Below are 15,927 nucleotides of genomic sequence, written 5' to 3'. Positions count from 1 at the left end.
ATCTTGTCAAGCCAAAGGAACTTTTCCTTGGTCACAGGGCAGATACTGTACGGAAACAGGGACAAATGAAGCAGGTTTTGGCACCAGACACTTGTCAGTATGTACCAATACTTGAAACAATCAAATTTCTATTTAGTAATGAAAAATGCAAAATGTCTACTTAAAAACAAGAAAAGGAATGACAACATGATGCGAGACTATAGTGATGGGTGTCAATTCTCTACTCATCCACTATTCCAACTGTATCCAGAATCCCTGCAAATTCAGTTGTATTATGATGATGTTGAGACAACAAATCCTCTGGGCTCCAAAACAAAAATCCATAAAATGGGTGCTGTATACTTCACTCTACAGAATTTACCCCCAGAATGCAATTCATCCCTAGCTCACATTCACTTATGTGTGTTATTTAATTCAATCGACAGGGAAAAATATGGGCTTGGTAAGATACTAGAGCCACTTCTTGAGGACATCAGAGTCCTTGAAAACTCTGGTATAGAAGTTGAAGTTAATGGACAAACTCAAAAGCTGCATGGAACACTTTCAATTTTGACAGCAGATAATTTGGCAATACATTCATTGTGTGGCTATGTGGAAAGCTTTTCTGCAAACAAATGTTGCCAGTTTTGTTTGATCGATAAGCAGGAAATACAGTCAGTGTTTGATGAAGACAATGTCGAAAAACGTAACAGGGAGAACTATGAGCAACATGTAAGGTTCTGCGATCCAAGCTCAACTGGTGTTAAAGGGAACTCTTGTTTGAACAGTCTGCAATATTTCCATGTAACAGAAAATACATGTGTGGACATAATGCATGATGTACTGGAGGGTGTGGCTCCTTTGGAAGTGAAGCTGTTGTTGCGCCACTTCATTTATGAAGAGAAGCTTTTCACATTAGAGCAACTTAATCAAAGGATTGCTGGTTTTGACTATGGTTACATGAATGAGAAAAACAAACCAAGTGCCATTATCAATTTGAGATCTTCTGAAAATGCTGTCAGGCAAACTGCTTCCCAAATGTGGTGTCTCTTGCAAGTTTTACCATTTTTAGTGGGAGATTTCATTAATAGGGAAGACCAGTTTTGGCATCTGTTCATTTTGTTGAGGGAAATCTGCAGCATTATCTTTGCACCTGTTGTAAGTGTTGGGCTTGCTGTGTTTCTTAAACAGCTCATCATAGATCACCATACGCTTTACAAGAAGTTGTTTTGCCAAAATCTAATTCCAAAGCACCATTTTATGATACACTATCCAAGAATGCTGTGTTTGTTTGGACCTATTTCTCACTTGTGGTGTATGAGATTTGAGTCAAAGCATAATCCAATGAAAAGGCAAGCGCATGTGGTATGCAATTTCAAAAATATTGCCAAAACTCTTGCTTCATAAACATCAGGTTCAACAAATGTACAATTTCAAGCTTGGTGACCCGTTTTGTAAAAAATACAGTGTTGACAATGCCTTTCCTGTGAACATTGGTGCTTTAAAGAAAGCTGCTGTTATACTTGAGGGACTTAAATCAGCCCTGCACACTGATTTCACAATGAGTAGCATCATTTATGTTACACATTCGCTGACTGTAAATGGCCACACGTACAGGACTGGATCGGTGCTGCCATTAAAGACACAGCATCACGGGGAGCACTTATTTGGAGAGATCATTCATGTTTTACCACAGGGAGGGGTATTCTTCTTCCTCATTAGAGTACTTGAAGTTAAGTACTTTGACGAGCATTTCTATGCATATGTTGTGCAAAAAACAAAAGACTTTGAAATGATCAATGTAGAGGATGTTGCAGATGTTAGGCCTCTTGACATTATGTCAAATTTTAGCACTGAAGAGCTCTATCTCAATCCGAGGTATAAGATTTTGTAGGTGCTTCTGTTGATGGTGATGTCATGTTCAGAATTTACTTGAATTGAATTTTATGTATATTTTATTACAATATTGTAATTGTTTATATTTATCAAATATTTAATGCTGTTTATATTTATTACAATATTTAATTGTTTATATTTATTAAGATGTAATTGGTTATATTGTATTACAATGATTGTAATGTGGTTATATTTATTACAATATTAAAATTAAAATTATAGTTATTTTAATGATTAAGTGATATTTATTAAATATTTAATTTTATATTTAAAATGAATGTAATGTGTTATATTATTATTACAGATGATTGTAATGCTGGTTATATTATTACAGATATTGTAATTTTATTTATTACAATATTTAATGTAAAAATAATTAATGTGTTATATTGTATTACAAATTGTAATGCCTGTTTATATTGTATTAACAGATGATTGTAATGCCTGGTTATATTGTATTTCAAATGAATGTAATGCCTGGTTATATTATTACAGATGATTGTAATGCTGTTTATATTAAGATGTATGTATTTATAAATGAATGTAATGTGGTTTATTGTATTACAGATGATTGTAATGCCGTTTATATTGTATTACAGATGATTGTAATGCCTGGTTATATTGTATTACAGATGATTGTAATGCCTGGTTATATTGTATTACAGATGATGTAATCTGGTTATATTGTATTACAATGATTGTAATGCTGGTTATATTGTATTACAATGTTGAATGCCTGGTATATTAAAATAATGTAATGCCTGGTTATATTGTATTACAGATGATTGTAATGCCTGTTTATATTGTATTTCAAATGAATGTAATGCCTGGTTATATTGTATTACAGATGATTGTAATGCCTGGTTATATTGTATTACAGATGATTGTAATGCCTGGTTATATTGTATTTCAAATGAATGTAATGCCTGGTTATATTGTATTACAGATGATTGTAATGCCTGGTTATATTGTATTACAGATGATTGTAATGCCTGGTTATATTGTATTTCAAATGAATGTAATGCCTGGTTATATTGTATTTCAAATGAATGTAATGCCTTTTAAGTTTTGAAAAAATGTGCTTTTTAAAAGGGTTTCAAATGAAATCTTAAATAAATGACTAATTAATGTATTTTTGCTTCATTATTTTTATATTAAAGGAAACAATAATTAATTTACACACAACTAACACTTTTATGTGTGTATCTGGTGTACACATGATTTACACACAATGTGTAGAACTAACACATTCATGTGTTAAGCTGCATAACACAGCAAATGTGTAAAAGTGGTTTACACATTTGCTGTGTTGAATTTAACACAACATGTGTTGTCCCTGAGCACACTCTGTAGATGTGTTAAAATTCAACACATGTTGTGTCATTTTTAACACATCACTTCTTAGAGTGCACTGCTAAGGAGAGGCAACAAGCAGAAGAGATTTGTTTGGGCCAAGAAACACAAGGAATGGACATTAGACCAGTGGAAATCTGGGCTTTGGTCTGATGAGTCCAAATTTGAGATCTTTGGTTCCAACCGCCGTGTCTTTGTGCGACGCAGAAAAGGTGAACGGATGGATTCTACATGCCTGGTTCCCACCGTGAAGCATGGAGGAGGAGGTGTGAGGTGTGTGATGTGTGTTTGGGTGCTGCTGGTGACACTGTTGGGGATTTATTCAAAATTGAAGGCATACTGAACCAGCATGGCTACCACAGCATCCTGCAGCGACATGCCATCCCATCCCGTTTGCGTTTAGTTGGACCATCATTTATTTTTCAACAGGACAATGACCCCAAACACACCTCCAGGCTGTGTAAGGGATATTTGACCAAGAAGGGGAGTGATAGAGTGCTGCGCCAGATGACCTGGCCTCCACATTCACCGGACCTGAACCCAATCGAGATGGTTTGGGGTGAGCTGGACCGCAGAGTGAAGGCAAAAGGGCCAACAAGTGCTAAGCATCTCTGGGAACTCCTTCAAGACTGTTGGAAAACCATTTCAGGTGACTACCTCTTGAAGCTCATCAAGAGAATGCCAAGAGTGTGCAAAGCAGTAATCAGAGCAAAGGGTGGCTACTTTGAAGAAACTAGAATATAAGACATGTTTTCAGTTATTTCACACTTTTTTGTTAAGTACATAATTCCATATGTGTTCATTCATAGTTTTGATGCCTTCAGTGAGAATCTACAATGTAAATAGCCATGAAAATAAAGGAAATGCATTGAATGAGAAGGTGTGTCCAACCTTTTGGCCTGTACTGTATTTGCTGAAAAAAAAGTGCCTTAACTGTCCTGTTAAGCATAACTTATTATAGCAACAGTCCACATTTCCCATCATGCCTATTGAGTAGTTTAAGTGTTCTGTTTCATGTCCCAAAACCCAGATGTTGCTTTTTGGCAAGTAATAGAACAGCTACAACAGACTGGTAAGTTCAGATAAGTACATCACTTTACTGTATTACAGCCTTTAAAATTAGTAAAAGACAACACTTATGTCATATCACAATATTACAATATCCAAAATCTCTAGTCTCATATCACGATATCAAAATAATATCAATACATTGCCCAGCCCTTTTACGTTTCATGTCCCAAAACGCAGATGTTGCTTTTTGTTGTTGGTAATTGCCATTTTAGAGCTTGTTCTAATTGTAACCATCAGTGAGGTGGCTGTTACGTTTCTTAAACCCAGCTGTATGTTGTTACTGTGTTTCTGAGTTCTTGTTCGCTGTGATGACTGTGATGTCATTAAAGGCGTGACATCACTAAAGGTCCTGACACACCAAGCCGACAGCCGACGATTACTGCAGACGGCAGCCACCTGTGGCGTCGCTTCTCGTCGGCCCTCGTTGCCTTTGTCTTGGCCAAAATGTATCACTGGAACACACCACACAGACTACAGCTGACAGACAAGTACCACGTCTCCCTACCCAAAGAAGTCTCCCTATAGTTGGAGCGGAGTGGAGCGACCGAACAGCCGGCTGCTGGCTTGTTGGCTAAGGTTAGTTTGCTAATTTCACCCAACCAACATGGCTTCATCATACACCTGTTACCGAAAATTTGCAAAACTAAAATGTCACTCCTCTGGCAGCAAATAATGATGTATATCTCGTTGTATGTTATATCTTACGGACATAATATAACATACTAGGGCTGGAACTAACAATTATTTTAATAATCGATTAATCTGTCGATTATTTTTTCGATGAATCGGATAAAAAAAGGATTAATTAAAGTAAAGGTAAGTAACACAAAGAGCAGAGACAGACACACTGGAGCTTCTTGGACGGCCTAGCAGACAACATGCCTAAACCCTCATCACACACACACACACACACACACACACACACACACACACACACACACACACACACACACACACACACACACTTCACTTCACTTGAAGCTTATTCATTAAATGATTACCATCATTGTAGTAATGTGCAAGTTAAGTTCATTTATAAACCACATTTAAACACAGCTGAAGATGACCAAGTACAACACACACAAATATATTTGTCAATGACAGATTGAAAAATGAATGGGCCAAAAAAAACAGCCCTGCTTTACTATCCTCCTGTTATTAACGAGCTAACGCTAACTCGTCACGCTCGGCGTCAATTCACATACAATCACAAGGTAATGTAAGTCAATGGAGGCCAAACGGTGTAGATAAACACGCTAAAAGGCGATTATGCGTCTTGATAACACGCCAAAATGGCGTACTAATTGGCGTGTCACACGTACGCCACTTATTGAGATCATTCTGGTTTTAATGTTGTTTAAATGTAGGATATTATTTGGCTATTTGAGGGATGCACTGGTCTAACTTTTTCATTCCTGATACGCGATGCAACACTGGAGCTCTGGGTATCAAGGACAGAGCAGATGCCAGAGTTTAATAAATGTATTGATTTTATGCTAACCAGTAGAACAGACATTTGTTAATATGTTAATATATAATTAGAAGTATCGTCCATTAGCAGCCTGGGCTGATAAATCCAACTTGTATCACCAGCAGTATTTGGAAATAGTGTTACTAGTTTTACTTCTACTATCTTAATAACAAGCCTGTTTTCTGAACTAAACAGCTTTGGAGTAGCTTAGCTCTTTTATCAGGTACACTCTTTAACTTTAACATGTTGCTGTAGCTTAGCTTGCTCCGTTTCTCTGTGGGCTAATGTTAGCTCCATTAATGTATTATAACCATAGAGAGTATATAAGAGAATAACCAGTAGGTTAGCTCCCTAAAGTTCCCCAGTAGCTTGCCTAACATATGAGAAGGTGATGAATATATATTCTATATGCCATGAGAGGAAGAGAGGGACTTGGTGCCTGAGTAGAGCTGAACTTTAGTCTCCATCCTAACGTTGAAAGTGTAAATATGATCAGCTGGTGATGAACGGTACTTATCACCGGGGGGGTCAGCTGCCCGTCCTCTTTAAACGGTACCGTTGTGTTCCTGTTGGGAGTCCAAAGCGAGCTAAACTCTGTCGGACCAGTTCTATCTCCACAGCAACAACAACAGCCCGCCTAGCACGAGAGGAGAACACGGTGTGTTGGTGCTCCACGTGGATTTACGTTTCCTAGGACGGGGACGGCATGTCCCGCCCTATTCTGCCTTACTCCGCTCTGATTGGCTTAGCATTGCGTTCTCTCAGCAACCCTAACCAATCACACTCCTCATGCCTTAACATAGCCAATCCGACCAATGAAGGCAACGTGTACTAGCCAATCAGAGGCAGAGTAGGGCGGGACATAAAACACACACACACACACACACACACACACACACACACACACACACACACACACACACACACACCTATGATATTATGAATGAATAAACTGCTCTGGGAACTTAAACCCACATAAGTTATTGGATAGATAGATTTATTGATCCCAAAAATGGGAAATTACCATGTTCTGTGTCACATACAGCAGCTAAATATCAGACAGACTTTATAATTGAGCCTAAATATTATTCTATGAATGTGTCAAATGCAAACTGCCTGAGAGACTGAGACCAAACCTCTTCTTTTAGTTCATTTATTAAAGGGATAACCAGGGAATCATCTCATTTCAACACAATAATACAGAAAATACTGAACACACACACACACACACACACACACACACACACACACACACACACACACACACACACACACACACCTCCCAGGCCTAATTACTCCTATCTTTAACGTGGATCAGATATCAGATATGAACGGTCTTTTTGGGCTTCCTTGGCTTCTTCTTCTTCTTCAGTCCTTTCTGTTTGCTCGGTTTGTTGGGGTCCACCATCTCTCCCTTGAAGGAGCCCGAGCTTCTGCCCGACCTCGGCTGCGTTCCCGAGAACTTCTTCGGGGACTTGAAGCCTCCCCGAGCGCCTCCTCCTCCTCTCTCCTGTCCCGGGCCCTTCGCCGGGCCCTTGCCGGGCCTCCCCGCGGCACCTTTTCCGTCCGTTTTCTTCTTCTGCTTCTCCTTCTTCACGGACCTCTTCACCCGGATGGCCCTGGCCTCCAGCTGGCTGCCGTCCAGCTCCAGCGCCAGCTGCACCGAGTCGGCGCTCTGCGGGACAAACGCCAACGTGATTTAATGTGATCTACAGTCCAGGCCAAAAGTTTGGACACACCTTCTCATTCAATGCGTTTCCTTTTTATTTTCATGACTATTTACATTGTAGATTCTCACTGAAGGCATCAAAACTATGAATGAACACATATGGAATTATGTACTTAACAAAAAAGTGTGAAATAACTGAAAACATGTCTTATATTTTAGATTCTTCAAAGTAGCCACCCTTTGCTTTTTTTATTAATAAGGGAAATAATTCCACTAATTAACCCTGACAAAGCACACCTGTGAAGGTAAAACCATTTCAGGTGACTACCTCATGAAGCTCATTGAGAGAACACCAAGGGTTTGCAGAGTTATCAAAAACTGATTATGCGTTGAATTATGCGATCGCATAATCACGTTCTTCTGGAGGGACTGGCCAGTAATATACAAACTTAATTTTCAGCCAATTTTGGCAGCCCTGGTCAGTCTGATTGGTTGGAAGAGAGGGTGGTTGTTGTGGTTGTTGTGTTTGTTGTGGTTATTGTGGTTGTTGTGGTTGTTGTGATTGTTGTGGTTGTTGTGATTGTTGTGATTGTTGTGATTGTTGTGGTTGTTGTGATTGTTGTGATTGTTGTGGTTGTTGTGATTGTTGTGTTTGTTGTGGTTATTGTGATTGTTGTGGTTATTGTGGTTGTTGTGGTTGTTGTGGTTGTTGTGATTGTTGTGATTGTTGTGGTTGTTGTGATTGTTGTGGTTGTTGTGATTGTTGTGATTATTGTGGTTGTTGTGATTGTTGTGATTGTTGTGGTATTGTGGTTGTTGTGATTGTTGTGGTTGTTGTGATTTGTGATTGTTGTGATTGTTGTGATTGTTGTGATTGTTGTGATTGTTGTGGTTGTTGTGATTGTTGTGATTGTTGTGATTGTTGTGTTTGTTGTGGTTATTGTGATTGTTGTGGTTGTTGTGGTTGTTGTGATTGTTGTGGTTGTTGTGATTGTTGTGTTGTTGATTGTTGTGATTGTTGTGGTTGTTGTGATTGTTGTGGTTGTTGTGGTTGTTGTGGTTGTTGTGATTGTTGTGGTTGTTGTGATTGTTGTGGTTGTTGTGGTTGTTGTGGTTGTTGTGGTTGTTGTGATTGTTGTGGTTGTTGTGATTGTTGTGGTTGTTGTGATTGTTGTGGTTGTTGTGGTTGTTGTGGTTGTTGTGATTGTTGTGGTTGTTGTGGTTGTTGTGATTGTTGTGATTGTTGTGATTGTTGCGGTTGTTGTGATTGTTGTGATTGTTGTGGTTGTTGTGGTTGTTGTGATTGTTGTGATTGTTGTGATTGTTGTGGTTGTTGTGGTTGTTGTGATTGTTGTGATTGTTGTGGTTGTTGTGATTGTTGTGATTGTTGTGGTTGTTGTGGTTGTTGTGATTGTTGTGGTTGTTGTGATTGTTGTGGTTGTTGTGATTGTTGTGGTTGTTGTGGTTGTTGTGGTTGTTGTGTTTGTTGTGGTTGTTGTGGTTGTTGTGGTTGTTGTGGTTGTTGTGATTGTTGTGATTGTTGTGTTGATATGGACCCCCCCAGACTCATCTTCCAGGGCGGGGGGACAGCCTGCCAGATGTGTTTGAGGGAAGCAGCATCAAAGTTCTCGTACCTCGAACAGGACGTAGCCGAAGCCTTTGCCCAGTCCTGAGTTCTGGTCCCGGACCAGTCGCACAGCCTCCACCGGGCCGCACTTCTCAAAGTGGCGCCGGAAGGTCAGCTCCTTGATCTCTGAGGACGGAAAGACAGACAGACAGACAGACAGACAGACACACACAGAGACACACACACACACACACACACACACACACACACACAGAGACACACACACACACACACACACACAGACACAGATACACACACACACACACACAGACACGAACACACACACACACACACATACAGAAACGCACACACAGACAGACAGACAGACACACAGAGACACAGACACACACACACACATAGAAACACACACACACACACACAGAGACACACACACACAGAGACACACACACACACACACAGACACAGACACACACACACACACACATACAGAAACGCACACACAGACAGACAGACAGACACACAGAGACACAGACACACACACACACATAGAAACACACACACATACAGACACACGCACAGACAGACAGACAGACACACACACACACACACACACAGACACACATAGAAACGCACACACAGACAGACAGAAAACACACACATACAGACACACACACAGAGACACACACACACACACAGACAGACAGACAGACAGACAGACAGACAGACAGACAGACAGACAGGTTAACTTCTGCTCTACATCCCGACCATCATCGATGTTAAAGCAGCAGAGAGTCTCACCAAACGACAGGTTCCCCACGAACACGGAGCGCTTGTGGTCGTGCTGTAAGACAGAGACAACGTCACCAAACACGCTCTGACATCACCACACCTTAGTCCTCTTATAAAACCCCAAAAATCAGACGGGCCGGGACGCCTGGAGACTCACCGCCGAGCTGTCCGTCACTCGGTCCACCCGGATGTGGTAGTCTTTCTCGATCTCCATGCCGTTCCTGTCGGCAGAGACAAACACAGGGACACGCTGGTTGATAGGGGGACGCACAGCGACGGACGCGGAGCGTTTGGGGAGAAGCAGTGGCAGCAAAAACTGTCCTGTCCTGTTAGCAGTGTCCATAGGAGTCACAGGACAGTGTCTGGGTGTCCCGGGACAGTCATAGGAGTCACAGGACAGTGTCTGACTGTCCCGGGACAGTGTCTGGGTGTCACAGGACGGTGTCTGACTGTCCTGGGACAGTCATAGGAATCACAGGACAGTGTCTGACTGTCCCGGGACAGTGTCTGGGTGTCCCGGGACAGTCATAGGAGTCACAGGACAGTGTCTGACTGTCCCAGGACAGTCATAGGAGTCACAGGACAGTGTCTGGGTGTCCCGGGACAGTCATGGGAGTCACAGGACAGTGTCTGGGTTTCAGAGGACAGTGTCTGACTGTCCCAGGACAGTCATAGGAATCACAGGACAGTGTCTGGGTGTCCCGGGACAGTCATAGGAATCACAGGACAGTGTCTGGGTGTCCCGGGACAGTCATAGGAATCACAGGACAGTGTCTGGGTGTCCCGGGACAGTCATAGGAGTCACAGGACAGTGTCTGGGTGTCACAGGACAGTCATAGGAGTCACAGGACAGTGTCTGACTGTCCCGGGACAGTGTCTGACTGTCCCGGGACAGTGTCTGGGTGTCCCGGGACAGTCATAGGAATCACAGGACAGTGTATGGGTGTCACAGGACAGTCATAGGAGTCACAGGACAGTGTCTGACTGTCCCGGGACAGTGTCTGGGTGTCCCGGGACAGTGTCTGACTGTCCCAGGACTGTCATGGGAATCTCAGGATAGTGTCTGACTGTCCCGGGACAGTCATGGGAATCTCAGGACAGTGTCTGAGTGTCACAGGACTGTCATGGGAATCTCAGGATAGTGTCTGACTGTCCTGGGACAGTCATAGGAGTCTCAGGACAGTGTCTGAGTGTCACAGGACGGTGTCTGACTGTCCCGGGACAGTCCTCAGGACACTACTAACAGGACAGGACAGTTTTAGCTGCCACTGCTGCTGCGTTTTGTGGGAAAGATTTCCATGTCTGACCTCTCTAGCGCCCTGGAGACCCCGTCCTCGTCTTTGAACACCACGTAGGCGTTCATGCTCTGCTTTTTGGGATGGACTTTACGCCTGTGGAGAAAAGTAAACAAACAAACAATGCTGAGTCACACAGAAGAGGAGACGGCGCGGCCACACGGGGGCCAACGTTTGGGCAGGCTGGAGCAGAGCGGTCAGACACTCACTGGATAGCGGCTACTTTGCGGGACATGGCGGGATCCTCTCGGACCTGCGGGGGGGGGACAACACACAGAGCAGGTCAGCAGGTTACTCTTACTCGGTAGGTCTCTGGACCAGCTGACGGATGGGATGTTTGCGTGTTGTCATAGTAACCGCTTGCTGGGATGTTTGTGTGTTGTCGTAGTGTTCTTACCACAGATCGAAAGCGGACCGACTCGATGGATCCTTTGTCCCTGAAGAGGCTCTGCAGCGTCTGAAACAGGACCAACACACATCAGGCTCTCCTGTCTGTCTGTCTGTCTCTCTTTCTGTGTGTGTCTCTCTCTCTCTGTGTGTGTGTGTCACACAGACACACACAGGTTTGTTTCACTATCTTTGTGGGGACCTGTCATTGACATAATGCATTCCCTAGTCCCTTACCCTAACCTTAACCATCACAACTAAATGCCTAACCTTAACCCTTACCCTCACCTTAACCATCACAACTAAATGCCTAACCTTAACCCTTACCCTCACCTTAACCATCACAACTAAATGCCTAATCTTAACCCTTACCCTCACCCTAACCATAACCTAATTCTAACCCTAATCCTAAAACCAAGTCTTAACCCTCAAACAGCCCTTTAAACTTGGGGGGGTTCAGCATTTTGGCCCCACAAAGCTGTCGGGACCCCACAAGTATACTGGACTCCCGGTTTTTGGACCCCATGAATATAGTTAAACAAGAACACACACACACACACACACACACACACACACACACACACACACACACACACACACACACACACACACACACACACACACACACACACCTCAACAATCCAACGTTAGAAGTGAGTTGATTAAATGTTTTTGCCAATCGTTCCTGGCCTCTGACTTGGGGGGTGTGTGTGTGTGTGTGTGTGTGTGTGTGTGTCTGTGTGCGCGCTCCTGTCCCGTGTGTGTGTACCTTCCTGGTGCAGCTGATGGGCAGGTTTCCCACGAACACCGTCCTCTTCCTCTTCCTCTCCTCCTCCTCTTTCCTGGCCTTCAGCCTCTGCCTCTTCATCACCCACTGCTCGGCATCGAGCTCTCCGCCCGGCTCCTCCTCCGCTTTCCTCTTGCTGCTCTTCCTCTTCTTCTTCCCTGGCCCTCCCTCCTCCTCGTCGGCATTCTGTAAACTGATCTCCCTGAGACCAGCGCAGGAAAGAGAGGGAGAGAGAGAGAGAGAGAGAGAGAGAGAGAGAGAGAAACCAGACGGACGGATGGTAAAGAGTCCCAAGAGTTAAGTAGACATCCAAGAAAAAGAGCTGCCGTGATACGAGGCTCATTTAGTTGACCAACCCTTCCAAGAATTACAATAACGGTAGTCTCATATGCAAGGAGGAAGAAACAAAAGGAAGAGAAAAGAAAGAAACCATGAGCAGCTCTGTGGATTTATGAATGGACGGATGGAGCGAACGTCTACATCTTATAACTTATTCCCTGTTATATATTGCTCTGTTAAGATTTAATAATAAGCTATTGCACTGTTCACTTTTGCACCACCACCACTGCACACACACTACCAGAGCACCTTATCAGGGTCATTGCATCACATGGTCAGTCCAGAGCAGACCTCTGTCATCACTTCACAGATTAATAACTCTTTACATTTCTGGAAGTGATTTTTATGTATGTGAGATATATCTGTGTAAGTGTGTTTGTTGTGTTTTTGTTGTTGTAAGCTACTGGATGCTAAGGGGGGGAATCGATACAGCGTAGTATCGCGATATTTTCCGTGGCGATACAGTATCGATACACAGACGCCAAGTATCGATCTTTTATTATATTATATTATATGTGTTGGTCAGTCTGTCCGCTTGACAATCCCCATTTTGCAGCAATACAATTGAAGTGAGATGAACAAACAGAGAAATGTATCTTTTTAGATAAAACAGATGTTGACAAAGTTTCCTTTTGGGGACATCATTTGAAATTGGGAAAAATTTGAAGTTGGAAAAAAGGTAATGCATTGCAATATATCGCAGAATATTGCAATATGTTTAAAAATCGCAATAATATGGTATCGTGACATAAGTATCGAGATGATATCGTATCGTGAGACCTCTGGTGATTCCCACCCCTACTGGATGCCTAAACTTTCCCTCAGGATGAATAAAGTATCTATCTATCTATCTATCTATCTATCTATCTATCTATCTATCTATCTCCGTTTCTAAACTCTGCACCTGTTTTCCAGCTTCTGGTCGGCTTCGGTTTTCTCTTTCAGCAGCTTCTTCTTCTTCTGAGGCTGACCTTTGACCTCTGGAGTTTGCTTCTGGGGCTCTGTTGTTTCTGGGCTCTTCTTAACAAGCTGCAATGAGAACAACAAAACCACACAGGACATGTTAAAGAACCAGTCTGGTTAGATTCTGTATTTCTCCTAGTCTCAGACCTAGCTCAATCTTTTAAGATTGAACATTAGTCTGGGGAGTCTGCTCTGGATTTTCTACTGCACAAGAGGTGGAGCTTAGATCGGACCCAAAAAAATCAAGCCTGATCCTATCCGAGCCCGGCCCGGCCCGACACATTTACTGGGATTATGAGCCCGAGCCCGATTTAAACCCGACAATGTTTTAATACGTGGGCCGTTATAACTGACGTTCTCAACTACAATTCATAGTTGTTAACTACAGAATTCTGTTTAGGATTATCTTAATGAATAATGCAACAAGGACGAAGCATGTAAACTGCGCTGTTCGTTTATTCAGACTGGAACGGATCCGAATGAAGAAACGTAAAAAAAAAAAACCTTGACCCTCGCTCTCTCAGCTGAATCGTGAGGGTAACCGATCAACGCAGCAACATAATCACAGCCCTGGAACCATACAGGAGACTGTCTGGTCTCCATCACCTAATTAATACTGTCCTTCACCACGGTCTGCAGGCTGAAGCACTGGCCGCACTACCCAGAGCTATGTGTGTGTGTGTGTGTGTGTGTGTGTGTGTGTGTGTGTATGTGTGTGTGTGTGTGTGTGTGTGTGTGTGTATGTGTGTGTGTTACCTTGGGAGCAGGCTGGAACAGCAGAGGTCCAGCTGGCGCGGTGCTGCTGAACAGAGACGACAGCGACCCGGAGGCTGCAGACTTCTCCTGGAACAAACTGCCACACACCTGACCAATCACGTAGCCGGCTGCCGGTTGCCCCGACGACGCCTCCTCACTGAGGACAAGACAAACCGCGTGAAGGCGTCACATTGGACTCTGGGTAATTATTTCACTTACAAACCAAACTATCAACTACGGCTGCACCACATGAGGAGAATATCGGACTGTGTGATTATGTTGACCGATGATTCCCGATACTGGAGGGAAATTATCGTGTTTGTATCATTATTCTCATTTAAAGTATTCAAATTAAAATGATTATGGTGTGATTTTAGGTGAAGATCTGCACCAAACAAAGAGGGTTTATTCAATCTGTAGGACACTTCATCCAGAAATGATGTGTCTTTAACAATAAAAACAATTATTTCACCTTTACATGTGTCTCTCTCTCCCTCTCTGTCTCTCTCTGTGTCTCTGTCTCTCTCTCTGTGTCTCTCTCTCTCTGTCTCTCTCTCTCTCTCTGTCTCTCTCTCTCTCTCTCTCTCTCTCTCTGTCTTTTTCTCTCTCTCTGTGTCTCTCTCTCTGTGTCTTCCTCTGTGTCTCTCTCTCTCTCTGTCTCTCTCTCTCTGTGTCTCTCTCTCTCTCTCTCTCTCTGTCTCTCTCTCTCTCTCTCTGTGTCTCTCTCTCTGTGTCTCTCTCTCTGTGTCTCTCTCTCTCTCTGTGTCTCTCTCTCTCTGTGTCTCTCTCCCTTCATTTCCCTACAATCAAACAACCAACTGATTAACAGAGAAAACAATCAGCAGATAAACCCAGAATAAAGAAATAATCATCAGATAATAATTCACCTCAAACAACTCCAGAAGTAAACTTACAATAAAGCCTGAAGAATAACAATCTAATGACAGTGTGTGTGTGTGTGTGTGTGTATATATATATATATATATATATATATATATATATATATATATATATATATATATATATATATATATATATAATGTAATATGTATGTAATAGTACAACAGTCACACATGTTTAAACTTGTTATACTTTAACTACTGATGAGACTGATACAGACTTTTACTGAAGTAACATTTTCAATGCAGGACTTTTAACTTGTAACAGAGTATGTTAACAGTGTGGTATTAGTACTTGTACTGCAGTAATCTGAATACTTCTCCCAGCGCTGCTCGGATTAAACAGTTTAACGTTAGTTAATGATAACCAAAGACACTCTGTCCACCTCCAGCCCGTCCTTAGTCCATCTGTCCTCAGACTGTCTTCATTCACATTCATTTAGTGTGTAAACAAACCTCTTCTGCTCGCTCTTCTTCATGCTGTCTTCCAGATTGTTCCAGCGTCACTTCCGGTGTCTTCTATATATTGAAACTACTAATTTATCAGGTTAACTGCAGTTTTTACATGTATTTTTACAACTTTAAACTCTCTACATAACACTAGAGATAAACACACGTCCACACGTTTTCCCCCCAGCACACAGCGCGTTCCACTGCGAAGTATCTCCCACCGGGAACGCGGCCA

At 42.5% G+C, this 15,927-nt stretch overlaps 1 protein-coding gene across 1 annotated transcript; it reads right to left on the bottom strand.

The window, feature by feature from the left end:
• Positions 1-6,907: 6,907 nt before the first annotated feature.
• rbm34 (RNA binding motif protein 34) lies at positions 6,908-15,907 on the bottom strand. The gene is made up of 11 exons (XM_039812648.1): positions 15,699-15,907; positions 14,344-14,500; positions 13,529-13,653; positions 12,268-12,487; positions 11,509-11,568; positions 11,321-11,364; positions 11,124-11,207; positions 9,974-10,037; positions 9,826-9,868; positions 9,074-9,192; positions 6,908-7,445 (listed from the first exon to the last, which is right to left on the bottom strand). Exons 1-11 carry the CDS (start codon positions 15,719-15,721, stop codon positions 7,092-7,094), a joined length of 1,293 nt encoding a protein of 430 aa, XP_039668582.1. The 5' UTR covers positions 15,722-15,907; the 3' UTR covers positions 6,908-7,091.
• Between the last annotated feature and the right edge of the window lie 20 nt (positions 15,908-15,927).

The sequence above is a fragment of the Perca fluviatilis genome, chromosome 1 (genome assembly GCF_010015445.1).
Source record: "Perca fluviatilis chromosome 1, GENO_Pfluv_1.0, whole genome shotgun sequence".
NCBI classification, from domain to species: domain Eukaryota; kingdom Metazoa; phylum Chordata; class Actinopteri; order Perciformes; family Percidae; genus Perca; species Perca fluviatilis.
The sequence above is the reverse complement of the archived record's forward strand: the minus strand, read 5'-3'. Positions and strand labels throughout refer to the sequence as shown.